The sequence below is a fragment of the Taeniopygia guttata genome, chromosome 29, assembly GCF_048771995.1.
Source record: "Taeniopygia guttata chromosome 29, bTaeGut7.mat, whole genome shotgun sequence".
Classification (NCBI taxonomy): Eukaryota; Metazoa; Chordata; class Aves; order Passeriformes; family Estrildidae; genus Taeniopygia; species Taeniopygia guttata.
This window is the reverse complement of record NC_133054.1, coordinates 3,405,303-3,425,412: the sequence shown is the minus strand read 5'-3', so window position 1 is coordinate 3,425,412 and position 20,110 is coordinate 3,405,303. Positions and strand designations below refer to the sequence as shown.

The following is a 20,110-nucleotide window of genomic DNA, read 5'->3' as shown; positions in this document are numbered from 1 at the left end:
GGCAGGAGCGGAGCAGGGACAGCGGGACCGGGAGGAGCCACCAGAGCCTGGGGACACCCAAGTCAATCCTGGGGACACCCAGGACAGCCCTGAGAACACCTGGGACAGTCTGGGGACACCCGGACCAGCCCCAGGGACACCCAGGACAGCCCCGGGGACACCCAGGATAGTCCTGAGGACACCCGGGATAGCCCCGGGGACACCTGGACCAGCCCCAGGGACACCCGGATCAGCCCCAGGGACACTCGGGACAGTCTGGGGACACCCGGATCAGCCCCAGGAACACCCGGACCAGCCCCGGGGACACCCAGGACAGCCCCGGGGACACCCAGGACAGCCCTGGGGACACCCGGACCAGCCCTGGGGACACCCAGGACAGCCCTGGGGACACTTGGAACAGTCTGGGGACACCCGGGACAGCCCCGGGGACACCCAGGACAGCCCTGAGGACACTCGGGACAGTCTGGGGACAGCCGGGATAGTCCTGAGGACACCCGGACCAGCCCCGGGGACACCCAGGACAGCCCTGAGGACACCCGGGATAGTCCTGAGGACACTCGGGACAGTCTGGGGACACCCGGGATAATCCTGAGAACACCCGGGCCAGCCCTGGGGACACTCGGGATAGCCCCGGGGACACCCGGGACAGTCTGGGGACACCCGGACCAGCCCCAGGGACACTTGGGATAGTCCCGGGGACACCCGGGATAATCCTGGGGACACCCAGGACAGCCCTGGAGACACCCAGGACAGTCTGGGGACATCCGGCTCAGCCCCGGGGACACCCGGGATAATCCTGGGGACACGCGGGACAGTCTGGGGACACCCGTGTCAGTCCTGGGGACACCCGGACCAGCCCTGAGGACACCCAGGACAGCCCTGGGGACACTCGGGATAGTCCTGGGGACACCCGGGCCAGCCCTGGGGACACCCGGATCAGCCCCCCAGGCCAGGGGCACCTCGGGGCTATCGAAGTTTTTCCCATTTTCCCCCAAAACAGCCCGTGCGGATTTCCCCCATTTCCACTCCAGCGGGATTTTGCTCCTCAGGGGGGGTTTTCCCCAATTTGGGGAAATTCCAGTCGGGAATTCCCGGGAAGAACCCGGTTGGCAGAGGCGTTCCCGGTATTTCCAGCAGCTCCGGGACTCCAGGGGACCCTCAGAGGGGTTGGAGGGCAGCAATTCCCAAAAACGCAGCGCCGGGAATTCCCTTCCCTGCGCATTCCCGGTTTTTTAGGAATAAAAACGACGCTGCCCAGTCCTTTTTCCCGGGAATTCCGTCCCTTTTCCCGGGAATTCCGTCCCTTTTCCTGGGAATTCCGTCCTGAGGATTTGGGGTCATGGCACTGGGGGGTTTGGGGTCATGGCACTGGGAATTTGGGGTCACAGCATTGGAAGATTTGGGGTCACGGCACTGGGAATTTGGGGTCACAGCATTGGAAGATTTGGGGTCACGGCACTGGGGATTTGGGGTCACGGCACTGGGGGGTTTGGGGGGCAGCACTGGGGGTTTGGGGTCACGGCAGTGGGGCTTTGGGGTCACGGCATTGGAAGATTTGGGGTCATGGCATTGGAAGATTTGGGGTCACGGCACTGGGGGCGTCTGGGATGGAGGCACTGTGGGGTTTGGGGTCACAGCCCTGAGGATTTGGGGTCATGGCACTGGGGTGTTTGGGGTCTGGCTCTGGGGAGTTTGGGGTGGTAGCACTGAGGGATTTGGGGTCACGGCACTGGGGATTTGGGGTGGCAGCGCTGGAGGATTTGGGGTCACGGCACTGGGGGGGTTTAGGGTCACAGCACTGGGCATTTGGGGTGGTGGCACTGGAGGATTTGGGGTCAAGGAACTGGAACATTTGGGGTCACGGCATTGGGGGGGCTTTGGGGTCACGGCATTGGGGGTTTGGGGTCACGGCACTGGGGGTTTGGGGTCACGGCATTGGAAGATTTGGGGTCACGGCACTGGGAATTTGGGGTCACGGCACTGGGGGGTTTGGGGGTCGTGGCACTGGAACATTTGGGGTCACGACCCTGGGGATTTGGGGTCATGGCACTTGGGTGTTTGGGGTCTGGCTCTGGGGAGTTTGGGGTGGCAGCACTGAGGGATTTGGGGTCACGGCACTGGGAATTTGGGGTCACGGCACTGGGGAGTTTGGGGGGCGGCACTGGAGGATTTGGGGTCATGGCACTGGGGGATTTGGGGCGGTGGCAGTGGGGGGGTTTGGGGTCATGGCATTGGAAGATTTGGGGTCACGGCACTGGGGGAGGTCTGGGATGAAGGCACTGTGGGATTTGGGGTCACGGCATTGGAAGGTTTGGGGTCATGGCACTGGGGTGTTTGGGGTCTGGTGCTGGGGAGTTTGGGGTGGCAGCACTGAGGGATTTGGGGTCACGGCAATGGAAGATTTGGGGTCTCAGCACTGCAGGATTTGGGGTCACGGCAGTGGGGATTTGGGGGGGCAGCATTGGGGATTTGGGGTCACGGCACTGGGGATTTGGGGTGGTGGCACTGGAGCATTTGGGGTCACGGAACTGGAACATTTGGGGTCTCGGCACTTCAGGATTTGGGGTCACGGCACTGGGGATTTGGGGTCATGGCATTGGGGGGACTTTGGGGTCACGGCACTGGGGATTTGGGGTCACGGCACTGGGAATTTGGGGTCACGGCACTGGGAATTTGGGGTCACAGCACTGGAAGATTTGGGGTCGGTGTCCCCCCGAGCACGGACGCGCTGGGACAGCCCCGTGCCGCTGCCGGGGGATCCGCTCGGGGGATCCAGTCCAAATCCAGTCCCAGTCCAGTCCCAATCCAATCCCAGTCCAATCCCAGTCCAGTCCAAATCCAATCCCAATCCAATCCCAGTCCAGTCCCAGTCCAGTCCAAGTCCAGTCCAAGTCCAATCCCAGTCCAATCCGTTCCGTAATCGAAGAGGAATTAAACGCCCCAGAACTGGGCGGAGTGTGCCGGGGAATTCCTCTTTTATTTTCCTACAGATTTTCCTTTAAAAATAACCCCAAAACCCAATAAAAAATTTTCCTTTGTGGAAAACTGATGGAAAACAGAAGGAATTTGGGTGAAGAAAGAGAAAATTGGGGTGAAAAACGAGGAGTTTTGCGGTGAAATAGGCGGGATTTATTTTGGAGAAATTAGGAATTTTGGGGAAAGCAAAGGGATTTTGTATGAAGCGGGAGGAATTGGAAGTGAATTAAGTGGAAATGCGATGAAAAAAAAGAGGGAATTTGGGTTAGGATTTGGAATTTGGGGTGGATTAGGTGGAAATGCGATGAAAAAGAAGGAATGTGGGTTAAGGTTAGGAATTTGAAGTGGATTAGGTGGAAATGCGATGAAAAAAGAAAGAATTTGGGGTGGAAACGGGAGGAATTTGGGGTTCCCGCTAATGAATCCGGGAGAAAAAGGGACTCTCCGTCTTAATTAACAAAATTAATTTCACAACATTTAGCGCGGAAAAGCGGCTGAAGGCAGGCCACGCCCCCTTATGGAAGTGGGCGTGGTTTTGCTAAGCCACGCCCACCATCACACATGGGCGTGGCCTCGGCCGCTCCCCGCGATGTAAACACGGCTAAGCCCCGCCCCTTTCCCCGCTTATCCAATCAGCGCCCTCCACCCTTTTCAAGGCCCCCCCTCGTTTGGCCCCGTACCGAAATGGCGGCGGCGGCCCCGCCCCGGGGGCGCCTGGAAACCGCCGCGGCTCCGGTGGGCGCGCGCCGCCCCCCCCGTCCCCCCCCCCCCCCCCCCGGTGGGAACGGCGGGAACGGCAGGTACGGGGGGGGGGGAGGGGCTGGTCCGGTGTCCCCCTCTGTGTCCCCGTTCGGTATCCCCGTCCGGTGTCCCCGTTCGGTATCCCCGTCCGGTGTCCCGGTCCGGTGTCCCGCCCGGTGTCCCCGTCCGGTGCCCCCGCCCGGTGTCCCCGCTCGGTGTCCCCGCCCGGTGTCCCCGCCCGGTATCCCCGCCCGGTATCCCCGCCCGGTGTCCCCGCTCGGTGTCCCGCTCGGTATCCCCTCTCAGTGTCCCCGCTCGGTGTCCCCGTCCGGTGTCACCGCTCGGTGTCCCGCTCGGTGCCCCGCTCGGTGCCCCCGCTCGGTGTCCCCGCCCGGTGTCCCGCTCGGTGTCCCCGCTCGGTGCCCCCTCTCGGTGTCCCCCCTCGGTGCCCCCCCTCGGTGTCCCCGCCCGGTGTCCCCGTCCGGTGCCCCCGTCCGGTGCCCCCGCTCGGTGTCCCGCTCGGTGTCCCCCTCGGTATCCCCTCTCGGTGTCCCGCTCGGTGTCCCCGCCCGGTGCCCCCGTCCGGTGTCCCCGTTCGGTGTCCCCGCTCGGTGTCCCGCTCGGTGTCCCCGCTCGGTATCCCCGCTCGGTGTCCCGCTCGGTGTCCCCGCCCGGTGTCCCCGCTCGGTGTCCCCGTCCGGTGTCCCCGTCCGGTATCCCGCTCGGTCCCCCCGCTCGGTGCCCCCGCCCGGTATCCCCGCTCGGTGTCCCCGTCCGGTGTCCCCGCTCGGTGTCCCCTCTCGGTGTCCCGCCCGGTGTCCCCGCTCGGTATCCCCGCCCGGTGTCCCGCTCGGTGTCCCGTTCGGTGTCCCGTTCGGTGTCCCCTCTCGGTGTCCCCGCTCCCGTCACCCTCCTGTTGATCCCCCCCCACTACCGGACGCCTCCCCCCTCCTCCCCCCGCCGGTCTCGGAGGCGCTGCCGGTGGAACGGGGAGGTCCGGGGACACCCCCCCACCCGGTATCCCGTTAACGGGCGGCGACAGCGGCTGGGAACGGAGGGGAGATGGGGGTAACGGGGGTCGCGGCCCGGTTCAAGTAATCCAGGATAGGCTGTTCCAGCCCGGCCTGTTCCCGGTTACTTGTCCCGGGAGGCGGCTGGTGACGTCATGGAGGGGGGGGACCGGGGGGGACACCCTCGGGCACCGGCGTCTCTCTCTCTCTCTCTCTCTCTCGAGGGGGGGGGGGGGTCGGTCACCGGTTTGTTCATCCCGGTTCCTGCCACCCCCTTCTGATTCCCACCTGACCCCCTGTCCCCCCATCTGTTCCCCTGTCCCCCAACCCGGGGCACCCCATGTCTCCCCACCTGTGCCCCATGTCCCACCTGGACCCCTGTCCCCCCACCTGGGGCACCCCATGTCCCCCCATCTGTCCCCCCTGTCCCCCATATCCCACCTGACCCCCTGTCCCCCCATCTGTTCCTCTGTCCCCCAACCTGGGGCACCCCTTGTCCCCTCACCTGTCCCCCCACCTGTCCCCCATGTCCCACCTGCCCCATGTCCCCCAACCTGGGGCACCCCCTGTCCCCTCACCTGTCCCCTCACCTGTCCCCCCTGTTCCCCATGTCCCACCTGCACCCCTGTCCCCCCACCTGCCCCATATCACCACCTGGGGCACCCCATGTCCCCTCCTGTCCCCACCTGCCCCATGTCACCACCTGGTGCACCCCTTGTCCCCCCACCTGTCCCCCATGTCCCACCTGCACCCCTGTCCCCCAACCTGGGGCACCCCATGTCCCCTCCTGTCCCCACCTGCTCCCTGTCCCCCCCCCGGACCACCCCATGTCCCCTCACCTGTCCCCCCACCTGTCCCCCTTGTCCCACCTGCTCCCTCATCCCCCACCCTGGGGCACCCCCTGTCCCCCCACCTGTCCCCACCTGCTCCCTGTTCCACTACCTGGGGCACCCCTGTCCCCTCACCTGTCCCCCCACCTGTCGCCCCTGTCCCCCATATCCCACCTGCACCCCTGTCCCCCCCCCGGGGCACCCCTTGTCCCCCCACCTGTACCCCTTGTCCCACCTGGACCCCTGTCCCCCAACCTGGGGCACCCCCTGTCCCCTCACCTGTCCCCTCACCTGTCCCCCCTGTTCCCCATGTCCCACCTGCACCCCCGTCCCCCCACCTGCCCCATGTCACCACCTGGGGCACCCCCTGTCCCCCACCTGTCCCCCCATGTCCCTCTCCCCTCTCTGTCCCACCCCCGTCCCTTGGGACCCCCCAAACCCACCCCGGGGGGTGTCATGGATGGGATGGGGGTACCCCACAACCTCATCCCTGCCCCCCCATTGGGCTTTGGGGCTCTTTGGGGGTCAGGAGCACCTGGGGGGGCTGTGAGGGGGCAGGAGGGGATTTGGGGTCCCACCACAACACCTGGGCAGGTTCCTCTGCACCTTTATTCAAACCCGTGGGGCGGCTGGCACTGCCCAGCTGGCATGGGGCACACAGGGAAGGGGGTGAACCCCCCAAAATCAGGCTGGGGGGCTGTCCTGGGGGGGCTGCTCCCCACACTGGAAGCGCAGGAAGTCCCACACCTGCAGCCCACCGTGCTCCCGCAGGTATCGCCCCAGGGGCACCCCGGGCTCCAGGAGGGTGCCCTGTGCCAACAGCCGCGGCTCCGAGTCGCCCCCCAACTCATCCTCGGGGGTGCCCAGGGATGTGGGGGCCATGCCCACCACGTGCTGGGCCACCCTGCGCCCCAACTCCCGCAGCTCGGCCGAGGGGGGCTCCCTGCCCGGCCCCCCGCACGCCACCAGCGCCCCGTAGGTGCCCATGGCCACGGCGGGCCCGGGGGGCACCCAGCCGTGAGCGTAGGTGGCCACGAAGCCACCGGGGGCACGGAGCCACCCGGCCCGGCGCAGCGCCAGGCGCTCGCCCAGACGGCCTGGGGGGGAAAAAGCGGGGGGGTCACCATGGGCACCCCCAAAAAAAGGGTCCTGGGGCACCCTGCCCGGGGTGGGGCTGGTGCTGGGACTGGGGGCACTGGGGAGGGGCACTGGGGGCACTGGGATAGGGACTGAGGGCACTGGGATAGGGACTGGGGGCACTGGGGAGGGGCACTGGGGGCACTGGGACAGGGACTGGGGGCACTGGGACAGGGATTGGGGCACTGGGTTAGGGACTGGGGCACTGGGATAGGGACTGGGGCACTGGGACAGGGACTGGGGGCACTGGGGAGGAGCACTGGGGACACTGGGACACAGACTGGGGGCACTGGGGGCACTGGGACAGGGACTGGGGCACTGGGGGCACTGGGGAGGGGCACTGGGGGCACTGGGGGCACTGGGATAGGGACTGGGGCACTGGGATAGGGATTGGGGGCACTGGGACAGGGACTGGGGACACTGGGACAGGGACTGGGGCACTGGGACAGGCACTGGGGGCACTGGGACAGGGACTGGGGGCACTGGGACAGGGACTGGGGGCACTGGGGAGGGGCACTGGGGACACTGGGGGCACTGGGACAGGGACTGGGGCACTGGGACAGGGACTGGGGACACTGGGATAGGGACTGGGGGCACTGGGACAGGGACTGGGGGCACTGGGATAGGGACTGGGGGCACTGGGATAGGGACTGGGGGCACTGGGACAGGGACTGGGGACACTGGGACACAGACTGGGGCACTGGGGAGGGACACTGGGGGCACTGGGATAGGCGCTGGGGGCACTGGGTTAGGGACTGGGGCACTGGGATAGGGACTGGGGCACTGGGGGCACTGGGGAGGGGCACTGGGGGCACTGGGGGCACTGGGATAGGGACTGGGGCACTGGGGAGGGGCACTGGGGGCACTGGGACACAGACTGGGGGCACTGGGATAGGGACTGGGGCACTGGGGAGGGGCACTGGGACACGGACTGGGGCACTGGGGGCACTGGGATAGGGACTGGGGGCACTGGGATAGGGACTGGGGGCACTGGGGAGGGGCACTGGGACACGGACTGGGGCACTGGGGGCACTGGGACAGGGACTGGGGCACTGGGAGCACTGGGGAGGGGCACTGGGAGCACTGGGACAGGGACTGGGGGCACTGGGATAGGGACTGGGGGCACTGGGGAGGGACTGGGGGCACTGGGATAGGGACTGGGGGAACTGGGACAGGCACTGGGGACACTGGGATAGGGACTGGGGCACTGGGATAGGGACTGGGGACACTGGGATAGGGACTGGGGCACTGGGACAGGCACTGGGGGCACTGGGATAGGGACTGGGGGCACTGGGATAGGGACTGGGGGCACTGGGGGCACTGGGACAGGGACTGGGGGCACTGGGGAGGGGCACTGGGGGCATTGGGACAGGGACTGGGGACACTGGGACAGACTGGGGGCACTGGGACAGGCACTGGGGGCACTGGGACAGGGACTGGGAGCACTGGGATAGGGACTGGGAGCACTGGGGGCACTGGGACAGATTCTGAGGGCACTGGGGGCATCACTGGGGTTTGGGGTTCAGGGGACTTTGGGACATAAAGAGCCAAACTGGGATTGCACAGAAAGGGCACTGGGCAGACTGGGAGTGCTGACACAGACACTGGGCAGAGGGGGATGGCAGCGGAGGCGCACTGGGATGTACTGGGATGTACTGGGATGTACTGGGAGGGGACTGGTGTCCCCACTCACCCATGGCCAGTGCCAGGTGGTCGCTCAGCAGGTCCCCCCCGTCCCCTGCGCGCACCTGGGCCAGTTCATCCTCCCGCAGCAGGTGCTGGGGGCAGGGCTCAGAGTGCACCCCAACACCCCAAAACTTCCCACTGCACCCCAAAACATCCCCCAGAGCCCCAAAACCTCCCCCAGCCACCCCAAAACCTCCCCCAACACCCCAAAATCTCCCCCTGCACCCCAAAACCTCTGCCAGCTACCCCCAAACCTCCCCCAACACCCCAAAACCTCCCCCAGAGCCCCAAAATCTCTGCCAGAGCCCCAAAACATCCCCCAGCCACCCCAAAACCATGCCCCAACACCCCCAAAACCTCCCCCAGACACCCCAAAACCTCCCCCAGACACCCCAAACCCTGCCCCAGGCACCCCCAAAACCTCCCCCAGCCACCCCCAAACCCTGCCCCAACACCCCAGCAACCCAAAACCTCCCCCAGACACCCCCAAACCCTCCCCTAGACACCCCCAAACCCTGCCCCAACACCCCCAAACCCTGCCCCAGACACCCCCAAACCCTGCCCCAACACCCCCAGACATCCAAACCCTCCCCTAGACACCCCCAAACCCTGCCCCAACACCCCCAGTCACCCCAGCACCCCCCAAGAACCCAACACCATCTATGCCACCCCAACCCCAGACCCCAAAACACCCCGGCACCCCAAATCCCCCCCTGGCACCCACCTTGGTGCCCGAGACCCCCTGGCAGTGCCCCAGGACCCCCCTGGCCGCCATCTCCACCAGCTGCTGGAAGTCGGGGGTCCGCGCCACGAAATCCGTCTCGCAGCCCACCTGGGGGGGACACGGTGACCCTGGGGACACAGAGACCCCCGGGGGGGACCCCCAAATTCCCCCCCCGACACTCACCTCCACCATGACGGCGGCCGAGCCCTCGCTCAGGACCCCCACGAGCCCCTCCCGTGCCCGGGCAGCCCCCGGGGCCGCGGCTCGGGCCCAGCCCCGGCGGCGGGACTCCTCCTCCAGCCACGCCTCGGCCTGGGGACACGAGGGGACAGGTCAGCTCGGTGTCCCCGGGGCTGGCAGGGTCAGCTCGGTGTCCCCATCAGTGACAGGATCATCTCAGTGTCCCCAGCACTGATGGGGTCACCCCAGTGTCTTCTGTCACTGACAGGGTCACCCCAATGTCCCCAGGGCTGACAGGGTCACCCCAATGTCCCCAGCACTGACAGGGTCACCCCGGTGTCCCCAGGGCTGACAGGGTCACCTCAGTGTCCCCAGGGTTGACAAGGCCACCTCGGTGTCCCCATCACTGACAGGGTCACCTCAGTGTCCCCATCATTGACAGGGCCATCCCAATGTCCCCATCAGCGACAGGGTCACCCCAGTGTCTTCTGTCACTGACAGGGTCACCTCGGTGTCCCCAGCACTGATGGGGTCACCCCGGTGTCCTCTGTCACTGACAGAGCCACCCCAATGTCCCCATAGGTGACGGGGTCACCCCGGTGTCCCCATCATTCACAGGGTCACCTCAGTGTCCTCTGTCACTGACAGGGTCACCCCGATGTCCCCAACACTGACAGGGTCACCTCAGTGTCCCCAGGGCTGGCAGGGTCACCTTGGTGTCCCCATCATTGACAGGGCCACCTCAGTGTCCCCATAATTGACAGGGTCACCACAATGTCCCCAGCACTGATGGGGTCACCCCGGTGTCTTCAGTCACTGACAGGGTCAGCTCGGTGTCCCCAGGGCTGGCAGGGTCACCCCGGTGTCCTCTGTCACTGACAGGGCCACCTCAGTGTCCCCAGGGCTGGCAGGGTCACCCTGGTGTCCCCAGCACTGATGGGGTCACCCCGGTGTCCCCAGGGCTGACAGGGTCACCCCGGTGTCCCCATCACTGACAGGGTCACCCCAGTGTCCTGTGTCACTGACAGGGTCACCCCGGTGTCCCCAGGGCTGACAGGGTCACCCCAATGTCCCCAGCACTGATGGGGTCACCCCAGTGTCTTCTGTCACTGACAGGGTCACCTCGGTGTCCCCAGGGCTGGCAGGGTCACCCCAGTGTCCCCATCATTGACAGGGCCACCCCAGTGTCCCCAGGGCTGACAAAGTCACCTCAGTGTCCCCAACACTGACAGGGTCACCCCGGTGTCCCCAACACTGACAGGGTCACCCCGGTGTCCCCAGGGCTGACAGGGTCACCCCAATGTCCCCAGAGCTGGCAGGGTCACCTCAGTGTCCCCAGCACTGACGAGGTCACCCCAATGTCCCCATAGGTGACAGGGCCACCCCGGTGTCCCCAGGGCTGGCAGGGTCACCCCGGTGTCCCCATAGGTGACAGGGTCATCTCAGTGTCCCCAGCACTGATGGGGTCACCCCAGTGTCCTCTGTCACTGACAGGGTCACCCCGGTGTCCCCAGGGCTGACAGGGCCACGCCGGTGTCCCCAGGGCTGGCAGGGTCACCCCGGTGTCCTCTGTCACTGACAGGGTCACCCCAGTGTCCCCAACACTGACAGGGTCACCCCGGTGTCCCCATCAGTGACAGGGTCACCTCGGTGTCCCCAGCACTGACAGGGTCAGCCCGGTGTCCCCATAGGTGACAGAGACACCCCAATGTCCCCATCATTGACAGGGTCACCCCAGTGTCCCCCATCACTGCCCCTCGGCCTGGGGGGACACACGGGGGGGTGGCACAGACCAGGCCCGATCCCACCCACCCAGGGACCCCCTGCAACCCCCCGGTCCCACCCCCGTTTCCCCCTGTGCTCTCCCCGGTGCCCCCCAGGTCTCCCCGGTGCTCCCCCGGTCCCACTCCCCGTTCCCCTCCCTTGGTGCCACCCCCCGGTCCCGCCCCCCGTTCCCCCCCGTGCTTCCCCCCGTTCCCACCCGGCCCCCTTCCCCCCCGGTGTCCCCCGGTTCTCACCCCCGGTGCCCCTCGCTCCCACCCTCCCGTGGCCCCCGGTTCTCGCCCCGTTCCCCCCCTCGGTCCCACCCCCCGGTCCCGGTCCCCGTTCCCCCCCGTGCTCCCCCCCCGTGTCCCCCGGTGCCCCTCGGTCCCGTCCCCGTTCTCCCGTTCCCCCGTTCCCTCCCGGATTCCTCCACCCGTCCCCGTTCCCCCCGGTTCTCACCCCCCCGGGTGCCCCCCGGTTCTCGCCCAGTTCCCCCCGGTGACGCCCCCCCGGTCCCCCTCCCCGGTCCCCCACCTACTCCCGGTCCCGCCCTCCGGTGCCCCCCGGTTCTCGCTCCCGTTCCCCCGTTTCCTCCGGGATTCCCCCACCCGCCCTCGTTCCCCCCGGTTCTCACCCCCCCGGTGCCTCCCGGTTCAGCCTCCGTTCCCCCGGTTCTCACTCCCCGGTGCCCCCCGGTTCCACCTCCGTTCCCCTCGGTCCCACCCCCGTTCCCCCCGCCCGGTCCCACCCCCGGTGCCCCCCCGGTGCCCCCCGGTTCTGCCTCCGTTCCCCCCGGTGACGCCCCCGCGGTCCCACTCCCGTTTTCCCACTCCGGATCTCCCACCTACTCCCGGTCCCGCCCCCCGGTGCCCCCCCGGTGCCCGCCGTTGCCCCCGGTGCCCGCACCTGCCGCAGGTCTCCGCCCGCCCGCTGCAGCGCCTCCCGGCAGCGCAGCACGGGCTGTCCGGTGCGCGCCCGCAGCTCCCGCAGCTCCCGCAGCACCGGCGGCGGCGCCGCGCTCAGCCACCGCCGCGGGGCGGCCTGAGCGACACCGGCGGGTCACGAGAGGGGCCCGGGATGGGGGATGGGACCCGGTGGGACCGGAGGGGGAGGGGAAGGGCAGAGCGGGGGCGGGGGGCGCTCGGGGAGAGACGGGGGTACCGGGAGGGGGGTCCCGGAGCAAAGTTCCCGGTAGTCACGGGGCTGGGTGTCCCGGGGTTCCCGGTGGTCCCGGGGTTTGGGGGTCCCGCGGTTCCCGGTGGTCCCGGGGCTGGGGGGTTCAGGTGGTCCCGGGGCGAGGTTCCCGGTGGTCCCAAGGGCTGGGGGTCCCGGGGTTCCCGGGGCTCCCGGGGTTCCCGGTGGTCTCGCGGCGGGGATCCCGGGGTTCCCGGTGGTCCCGGGGCTGGGTGTCCCGGGGTTCCCGGTGGTCCCGGGGCGGGGTTCCCGGCGGTCCCGGGGCTGTGCATCCCGCGGTTCCCGGTGCTCACCCGCGCCGCCCCGAGCGCGCCCAGCGCCGCCCGCTGCATCCCGGCCCGGCCCGGCCCGCCCGCGGCGCGCCGCGTGACGTCACCGCTCGGTGCACCGGGACCGCCCCGCGCTACGGGCGCCGGGAAGGGTCAGAAGGCGTGGGCGCGATTGGCTGCCGCGTTGTGTGACGTCACGCGGAGCCCCGGGATTGGCTGAGCGGAATTTGGGGAGGGGGAGCGCCAAGTGCCCGGGCTGAACCCCCCCCCCAGCCGAGAGACCCCTGACCCACACAGACCCCCAACCTCAGAGACCCCCACAGACCCCTAACCCACAGACCCCTGACCCACACAGACCCCTGACCCACACAGACCCCCGGCCTCAGAGACCCCTGACCCACACAGACCCCCACAGACCCCTGACCCACACAGACCCTCAGAGCCCCCGGCCCTCACAGACCCCCCCCACCCTCATAGACCCCCGACCCTCACAAGCCCTCACAGACCCCAGACCCTCACAAGACCCCAGACCCTCATAGACCCCCCCAGCTCTCACAGACCCCAAACCCTCACAGACCCCAGACCCTCACAGACCCCCCACAACCTCAGAGCCCCCCTGACCCTCACAGACCCCCCACAACCTCAGAGCCCCCCTGACCCTCACAGACCCCCCCAGCCTCACAGACCCCAGACCCTCAGAGCCCCCCGGCCCTCACAGACCCCCCTGACCCTCACAGACCCCAGACCCTCAGAGCCCCCCAGACCCTCACAGACCCCAGACCCTCACAGACCCCAGACCCTCAGAGACCCCCTGACCCTCACACACCCCAGACCCTCACAGACCCCCCCACCCTCATAGACCCCCGACCCTCACAAGCCCTCACAGACCCCCCTGACCCTCAGAGACCCCAGACCCTCACAGACCCCCCTCAGCCTCACAGACCCCAGACCCTCAGAGACCCCCTGACCCTCACAGACCCCCGACCCTCACAAGCCCTCACAGACCCCCCCAGCTCTCACAGACCTCAGACCCTCACAAGACCCCAGACCCTCATAGACCCCCCCTGCCTCACAGACCCCAGACCCTCACAAGACCCCAGACCCTCAGAGACACCCCCCACCCTCTCAGACCCCCCCCAGCTCTCACAGACCCCAGACCCTCAGAGCCCCCGTGACCCTCACAGACCCCCCCCAGCCTCACAGACCCCAGACCCTCACAGACCCCCCACAACCTCAGAGCCCCCCTGACCCTCACAGACCCCAGACCCTCACAGACCCCCCCACAACCTCAGAGCCCCCCTGACCCTCACAGACCCCAGACCCTCACAGACCCCCCCACAACCTCAGAGCCCCCCTGACCCTGACAGACCCCCCCAACTCTCACAGACCCCAGACCCTCATAGACCCTCCCCAGCCTTACAGACCCCAGACCCTCATAGACCCCCCCCCAGCCTTACAGAGCCCCCGGCCCTTACAGCCCACCCCACACCCGAGAGACCCCCCTGACCCTCACAGACCCCCCCAACTCTCACAGACCCCAGACCCTCACAAGACCCCAGACCCTCATAGACCCACAACCTCAGAGCCCCCCAGACCCTCACAGACCCCAGACCCTCAGAGCCCCCCTGACCCTCACAGACACCCCCCACCCTCACAGACCCCAGACCCTCACAGACCCCCCCCACCCTGTCCAGCCCCCCGGTCTGCATCCCCCTCCCCAAAACCCCGCACCCCCCAATCACACAGCACCGAGCGGAGCCCCGCGTTTAATCCCCGTTTAATCCCCGTTCCCTCCCCGGTGCGGCTCCCGGGGCCGGTCCCGTTCCGCCTCCTCCCGCGGGCTCAGCACGTAGATATCGATATCCCGCTCGGGCTCCCGCCGCAGCCGCCGCACGGCGAAGAACGGCGGCAGCATCTGCCCGAAGAACCGGGCGGTACCGGCATCGCCACCGCGCAGGCGGACGCTGAGCAGCGCCCGGGCCGGGGGCACCACCAGGTACCGGAGGGTACCGAGCAGCGGGGCGAAGGCGCGGGGGTCGTACACGATGTCGGAGCCCAGCACGAGGTGGAATTTTGGGGGAAACCGGCGCTGGTCGCGGCCCCAACGCAGCGCCCGGACCCGCGGGGCCGCCGCCGCCGCTCCCGGGAAGTTCCGCCGCGCGTTCTCCCGTAGCTGCGGCAGCGCCGCCGGTCGGTCCGTCAGAGTCACCTCGGCCCCTGTGGAACCCCCCGAGCCCAGTTCAGAGGGGGACAGAGTGTGGGAGTGCCCCTGCGACCCCCAACCCAAATCCCGGTAGAACCTCCCACCCCAAATCCCAGTAAAACTCCCACCCCAAATCCCGGTAAAACCTCCCATCCCAAATCCCGGTAAAACCTCCCAACCCAAATCCCAGTAAAAATTCCCACCCCAAATCCCAGTAAAAACTCCCACCCCAAATCCCGGTAAAACCTCCCACCCCAAATCCCGGTAAAAACTCCCACCCCAAATCCCAGTAGAACCTCCCACCCCAAATCCCAGTAAAACCTCCCACCCCAAATCCCAGTAAAACCTCCCACCCCAAATCCCGGTAAAACCAAATCCTGGAAAACCTCCCACCCCAAATCCCGGTAAAAACTCCCACCCCAAATCCCGGTAAAACCTCCCACCCCAAATCCCAGTAAAAGCCCCCGAAGCCACAGTGAGGAACGCCCTCTGTGACCCCACCCCAAATCTCGGTAAAACCCCCCACCCCAAATCCCAATAGAACCTCCCACCCCAAATCCCGGTAAAACCTCCCACCCCAAATCGCGGTAGAAACTCCCACCCCAAAATCACAGTAAAACCTCCCCGTATCCCATAAAACCCTGAGCCACAGTGAGGAACATCCCCTGTGACCCCCCCCACCCCAAAATCCCAGTAAAACCTCATCCACATCCCAAAAAAACTGGAGACAGAGTGAGGAACACCCCCTGGGACCCCCCACCCCAAAATCCCAGTAAAACCCCCTGAAGCCACAGTGAGGAACACCCCCTTGGACCCCCCACCCCAAAATCCCAGTAAAACCTCATCCACATCCCAAAAAAAAAACGGAGACAGAGTGAGGAACACCCCCCAGGAGCCTCCACCCCAAAATCCCAGTAAAACCCCCCAAGTCACAGTGAGGAACACTCTCTGTGACCCCCCTACCCCAAAATCCCAATAAAACCTCATCCACATCCCAAAAAACCTGAGACAGAGTGAGGAACACCCCCCAGGAGCCCCCACCCCAAAATCCCATAAAACCCCCCAAGTCACAGTGAGGAACACTCTCTCAAAACCCCCACCCCAAAATCTCAATGAAATCCCCCCCACATCCCATAAAACCCCGAGTCACAGTGAGGAACACCCCCCGGGACCCCCACCCCAAAATCCCAGTAACCCCTCCCATATCCCAAAAATCCCGGAGTCAGAGTGGGGGTCACCCCCAGAGGATCTCCCCAAATCCTCCCGGACCCCAACAAACCCCGAGTCCAAAAATGGGGATCCCCCAAATCCCAATCAACTCCAGAGCTGCTCACAGCAGTTTCCAATTCTCTACTGGGCTGGATCCCCGCCACCCAGGGGTGTCCCCCCGCACCCATGGGTGTCCCCCCCACCCATGGGTGTCCCCCCGCACCCAGCATGGCAGCGAAGATGCCGACGATGCCGGTACCGGCTCCCAGCTCCAGCACCCGCCGCCCCTCCAGCTCCACCTTCTGCTCGCCCAGGAAGCGGCACAGGGACAGGGCCTGGGGGGCACCGGGGGGATTTGGGGTGCGCCACCCACCCCCTGACCCCAGGGACACCCCAAAACCCCTCCCCCGCTTCTCCTTGTGGCCTCAGGGTCATCCCCCCGCCAGTGACACCCCCCGGTCCTCCCATCGCCACCTCAGGGTGCCCATTCCCGGTGCCCCCGGTGCCCCCACCCCCTCCGGTGCTCCCCCTTCTCTCGGGGTTCCGCCCCCCCCCCCCAATTCAGCATCGCTCCCGGTGCCCACCGCGATGTCACACCCCCGGTACCCCCGTTCTCATCCCTCCTGCCACCCCCGGGATGTCGCGTGTGTCCCCCCCGGTATCCCCACCACCCCTTTACCCCCGCGCCATCACTCCCGGTACGCCCGGGATGTCACTTCCCGCTTCCCGGTGTCCCCCGTGCCGCCCCCGGTGCCGCTCACCGCCTCCCAGACGGCCCCGGCGGGCCCGAGCCGCGGCCCGTGGTGCTCCGCGATGTGCAGGACGCGCCCGCACAACCGGAACCGGCGGAGCTGCGGGAAGAGCTCGGCGAAGAGCTCGGGGTCGCGGGGGAACACGGCCCGCAGCGCCGCCGCTGCTTCTTCTCCTTGCTCCTCTTCCTCTTCCTCTTCCTCTTCCTCTTCCTCTTCCTCTTCCTCTTCCTCTTCCTCTTCCTCTTCCTCTTCCTCTTCCCCTTCCCCGTTCCCCACGTGGCACTCGGGCGCCGCCATCGCCAAAGGGGCGTGGCCGGGCCGAGCCCCCCGAACCTGATTGGCCGGTGTCGGTTAAGCCACGCCCCCTCCGCAGGTGACGGGGCTCCGCCCACGGCGCGGGTTCGGTCCCCGGGGGCAGGTCCGGTGTCCCCCGGTGTCCCCCAGTGTCCCCCAGTGTCCCCCGGTGTCCCCTTCCCCATCCCGGTGTCCCCTTCCCCATCCCGGTGTCCCCCCGGTGTCCCCCGGTGTCCCCTTCCCCATCTCGATGTCCCCCCGCTGTCCCCCGGTGTCCCCCAGTGTCCCCCGCTGTCCCCCCGGTGTTCCTCGGATGTCCCCCGGTGTCCCCCGGTGTCCCCCCGGTGTCCCCCGGTGTCCCCAAGTTTGCCCCAGTGTCCCCCGGTGTCCCCCCCCATTGCCTCGCTGTCCCCCCGGTGTCCCCAAGTTTGCCCCGGTGTCCCCCCGGTGTCCCCTGCTCGGTCCCCGCTGTCCGCATCCCGTGTCCCTTCCCCATCCCGGTGTCCCCCGATGTCCCCCCGGTGTCCCCTTCCCCATCCCGGTGTCCCCCCGGTGTCCCCCAGTTTGCCCCGGTATCCCCCGGTGTCCCTCGGATGTCCCCCAGTGTCTCCCCCCGTTCCCCCGGTGTCCCTCGGTGTCCCCTGCTCGGTCCCCGCTGTCCCCATCCCATGTCCCTTCCCCATCCCGGTGTCCCCCGGTGACCCCGGTGTCCCCCGGTGTCCCCCAGTTTGCCCCGGTGTCCCCCGGTGTCCCCCCAGTGTCCCCCGATGTCCCCCCGGCGTCCCCCGGTGTCCCCCGGTGTCTCCCGGTGTCCCCCGGTGTCTCCCGGTGTCCCCCCGGTGTCCCCCCAGTGTCCCCCGGTGTCCCCCCGGTGGCCCCCGGTGTCCCCCCGGTGTCCCCTGCTCGGTCCCCGCTGTCCCCATCCCATGTCCCTTCCCCATCCCGGTGTCCCCCGGTGACCCCGATGTCCCCCCGGTGTCCCCCAGCTTGCCCCGGTGTCCCCCGGTGTCCCTCGGATGTCCCGCAGTGTCTCCCGGTGTCCCCCCCGCTGTCCCCCCGCTGTCCCCCCGCTGTCCCCCAGTTTGCCCCGCTGTCCCCCCGGTGTCCCTCGGATGTCCCCCAGTGTCTCCCGGTGTCCCCCTCGTGTCCCCCCGGTGTCCCCCAGTTTGCCCCGGTGTCCCCCCGGTGTCCCCTGCTCGGTCCTCGCTGTCCCCATCCCATGTCCCCTGTCCCATCCCGGTGTCCTCTGTCCCACACCTGTCCCCGGTGCCACCATGGGGGTGTCACAAACCTGTCCCCGGTGCCACCGTGTGGGTGCCACCCACCCGCTCCCGGTGCCCCCCCGCCGGTCTCTCCGGTGACCGCGGGGGGGTGAAGGGCTGACCCCGGGGGTAATGAACAACCAGCCCCGGTCCCCCCGGTCCCCCCCGGTACCCCCCGGGACCTCCCGCGCATCCGCGTCACCGCCCGCGTCACCGGGTTAATGTGGCCCCGGTACACCGGGTCAGGGCGACCGCGGGGGGGGTCAGGGCGACCGGGGGGGGGTCACGGAACACCGGGGGGGTCACGGAACACCGGGGGGGTCACGGAACAATGGGGGGGTCGCGGCGCTGGGGGAGGGGTCGCCCCCCCCCCGTCCTCCCCCGTCCCCCCCGGGACCCCCGCCCGGAGCCGTTCCGGGAAGGACCGGGAAGGACCGGGAAGGACCGGGAAGGGTCGGGAAGGACCGGGAAGGACCGGGAAGGGTCGGGCAGGACCGGGAAGGACCGGGGAGGACCGGGAAGGGCCGGGAAGGACCGGGAAGGACCGGGGAGGACCGGGAAGGACCGGGAAGGACCGGGAAGGACCGGGAAGGGTCGGAGCTCGGTCCCACATTGCTCAACCCCCCCCCCCGCCACCCCCGGGGCTTCCCGGAGCTCCCCCCGGTCCGGCCGCAACCGAATTCCCCAAACGGCCCCGAGCGGGAAAAACCGCGGAAAGGGGGGGGGGGGGAAGGGACTGGGGGGACTGGGGGGACTGGGGGGACTGGGGGGACTGGGAGCACTGGGGGGACTGGGAGCACTGGGGGGACTGGGAGGGACTGGGAGCACTGGGGGGACTGGGACTGGGAGCACTGGGGGGACTGGGAACACTGGGAGCACTGGGGGGACTGGGAACACTGGGAGCACTGGGGGGACTGGGAACACTGGGAGCACTGGGAGCACTGGGGGGACTGGGAGCACTGGGGGGACTGGGAGGGACTGGGGGGGACTGGGAGTACTGGGGGGACTGGGGGCACTGGGAGCACTGGGGAGCACTGGGAGCACTGGGGAGCACTGGTTGTACTGGTTGCACTGGGAGCACTGGGGGGCACTGGCTGTACTGGGAGCACTGGGAGAGGCACTGGGAGCACTGGGGGGACTGGGGGGACTGGGGGGACTGGGAGCACTGGGGAGCACTGGCTGTACTGGTTATACTGGGAGTACTAGGAGTGGCGCTGGGGGCACTGGTTGTACTGGGAGCACTGGGAGCACTGGGGAGCACTGGGAGCACGGGGAGCACTGGGGAGCACTGGTTGTACTGGTTGTACTGGGAGCACTGGGAGCGGCACTGGGAGCACTGGCTGTACTGGTTGTACTGGGAGCACTGGGAGAGGCACAGGGGGCACTGGGAGCACTGGTTGTACTGGGAGCACTGGTTGTACTGGTTGTACTGGGAGCGCTGGGAGCGGCGCTGGGGGCACTGGGGGCACTGGGAGCACTGGGGGGCACTGGGAACATTGGTTGTACTGGGAGCACTGGGAGCACTGTGAGTGGTGCTGGGGGCACTGGGAGCACTGGGAGCACTGGCTGTACTGGGAGCACTGGGGAGTACTGGTTGTACTGGGAGTACTCCTTGTACTGGTTGCACTGGGAGCACTGGGAGAGGCAGTAGTTGTACTGGTTGTACTGGGAGCACTGGTTGTACTGGGAGCACTGGGGAGCACTGGTTGTATTGGGAGCACTGGTTGTACTGGTTGCACTGGGGGCACTTGTACTGGGAGCACTGGGAGCACTGGTTGTACTGGGAGCACTGGGAGCACTGGCTGTACTGGTTATACTGGTTGCACTGGGAGCGGCGCCGGGCCGCCAGGCGGCGCTGTCACCTCCAGCCTCGCCGCGC

General features: G+C 67.6%; 2 protein-coding genes across 3 annotated transcripts; both read right to left on the bottom strand.

Annotated features, from left to right (window-relative positions):
• Window positions 1-6,147: 6,147 nt before the first annotated feature.
• On the bottom strand, window positions 6,148-12,658 carry TSFM (Ts translation elongation factor, mitochondrial). The gene is made up of 6 exons (XM_072919680.1): window positions 12,536-12,658; window positions 11,955-12,089; window positions 9,288-9,416; window positions 9,105-9,212; window positions 8,388-8,472; window positions 6,148-6,654 (listed from the first exon to the last, which is right to left on the bottom strand). Exons 1-6 carry the CDS (start codon window positions 12,572-12,574, stop codon window positions 6,242-6,244), a joined length of 909 nt encoding a protein of 302 aa, XP_072775781.1. The 5' UTR covers window positions 12,575-12,658; the 3' UTR covers window positions 6,148-6,241.
• Window positions 12,659-14,270: 1,612 nt separating this feature from the next.
• On the bottom strand, window positions 14,271-17,020 carry EEF1AKMT3 (EEF1A lysine methyltransferase 3). 2 transcript variants are annotated; one of them, XM_072919682.1, is made up of 3 exons: window positions 16,685-17,020; window positions 16,183-16,258; window positions 14,271-14,728 (listed from the first exon to the last, which is right to left on the bottom strand). In XM_072919682.1, the coding sequence occupies exons 1-3, from the start codon at window positions 16,970-16,972 to the stop codon at window positions 14,289-14,291; spliced, it is 804 nt and encodes a 267-aa protein (XP_072775783.1). In that variant the 5' UTR covers window positions 16,973-17,020; the 3' UTR covers window positions 14,271-14,288. The 2 variants fall into 2 exon arrangements, with proteins under 2 accessions (XP_072775783.1, XP_072775782.1); XM_072919681.1 differs by having other exon boundaries at window positions 16,147-16,258; window positions 16,685-17,016.
• Window positions 17,021-20,110: the final 3,090 nt, after the last annotated feature.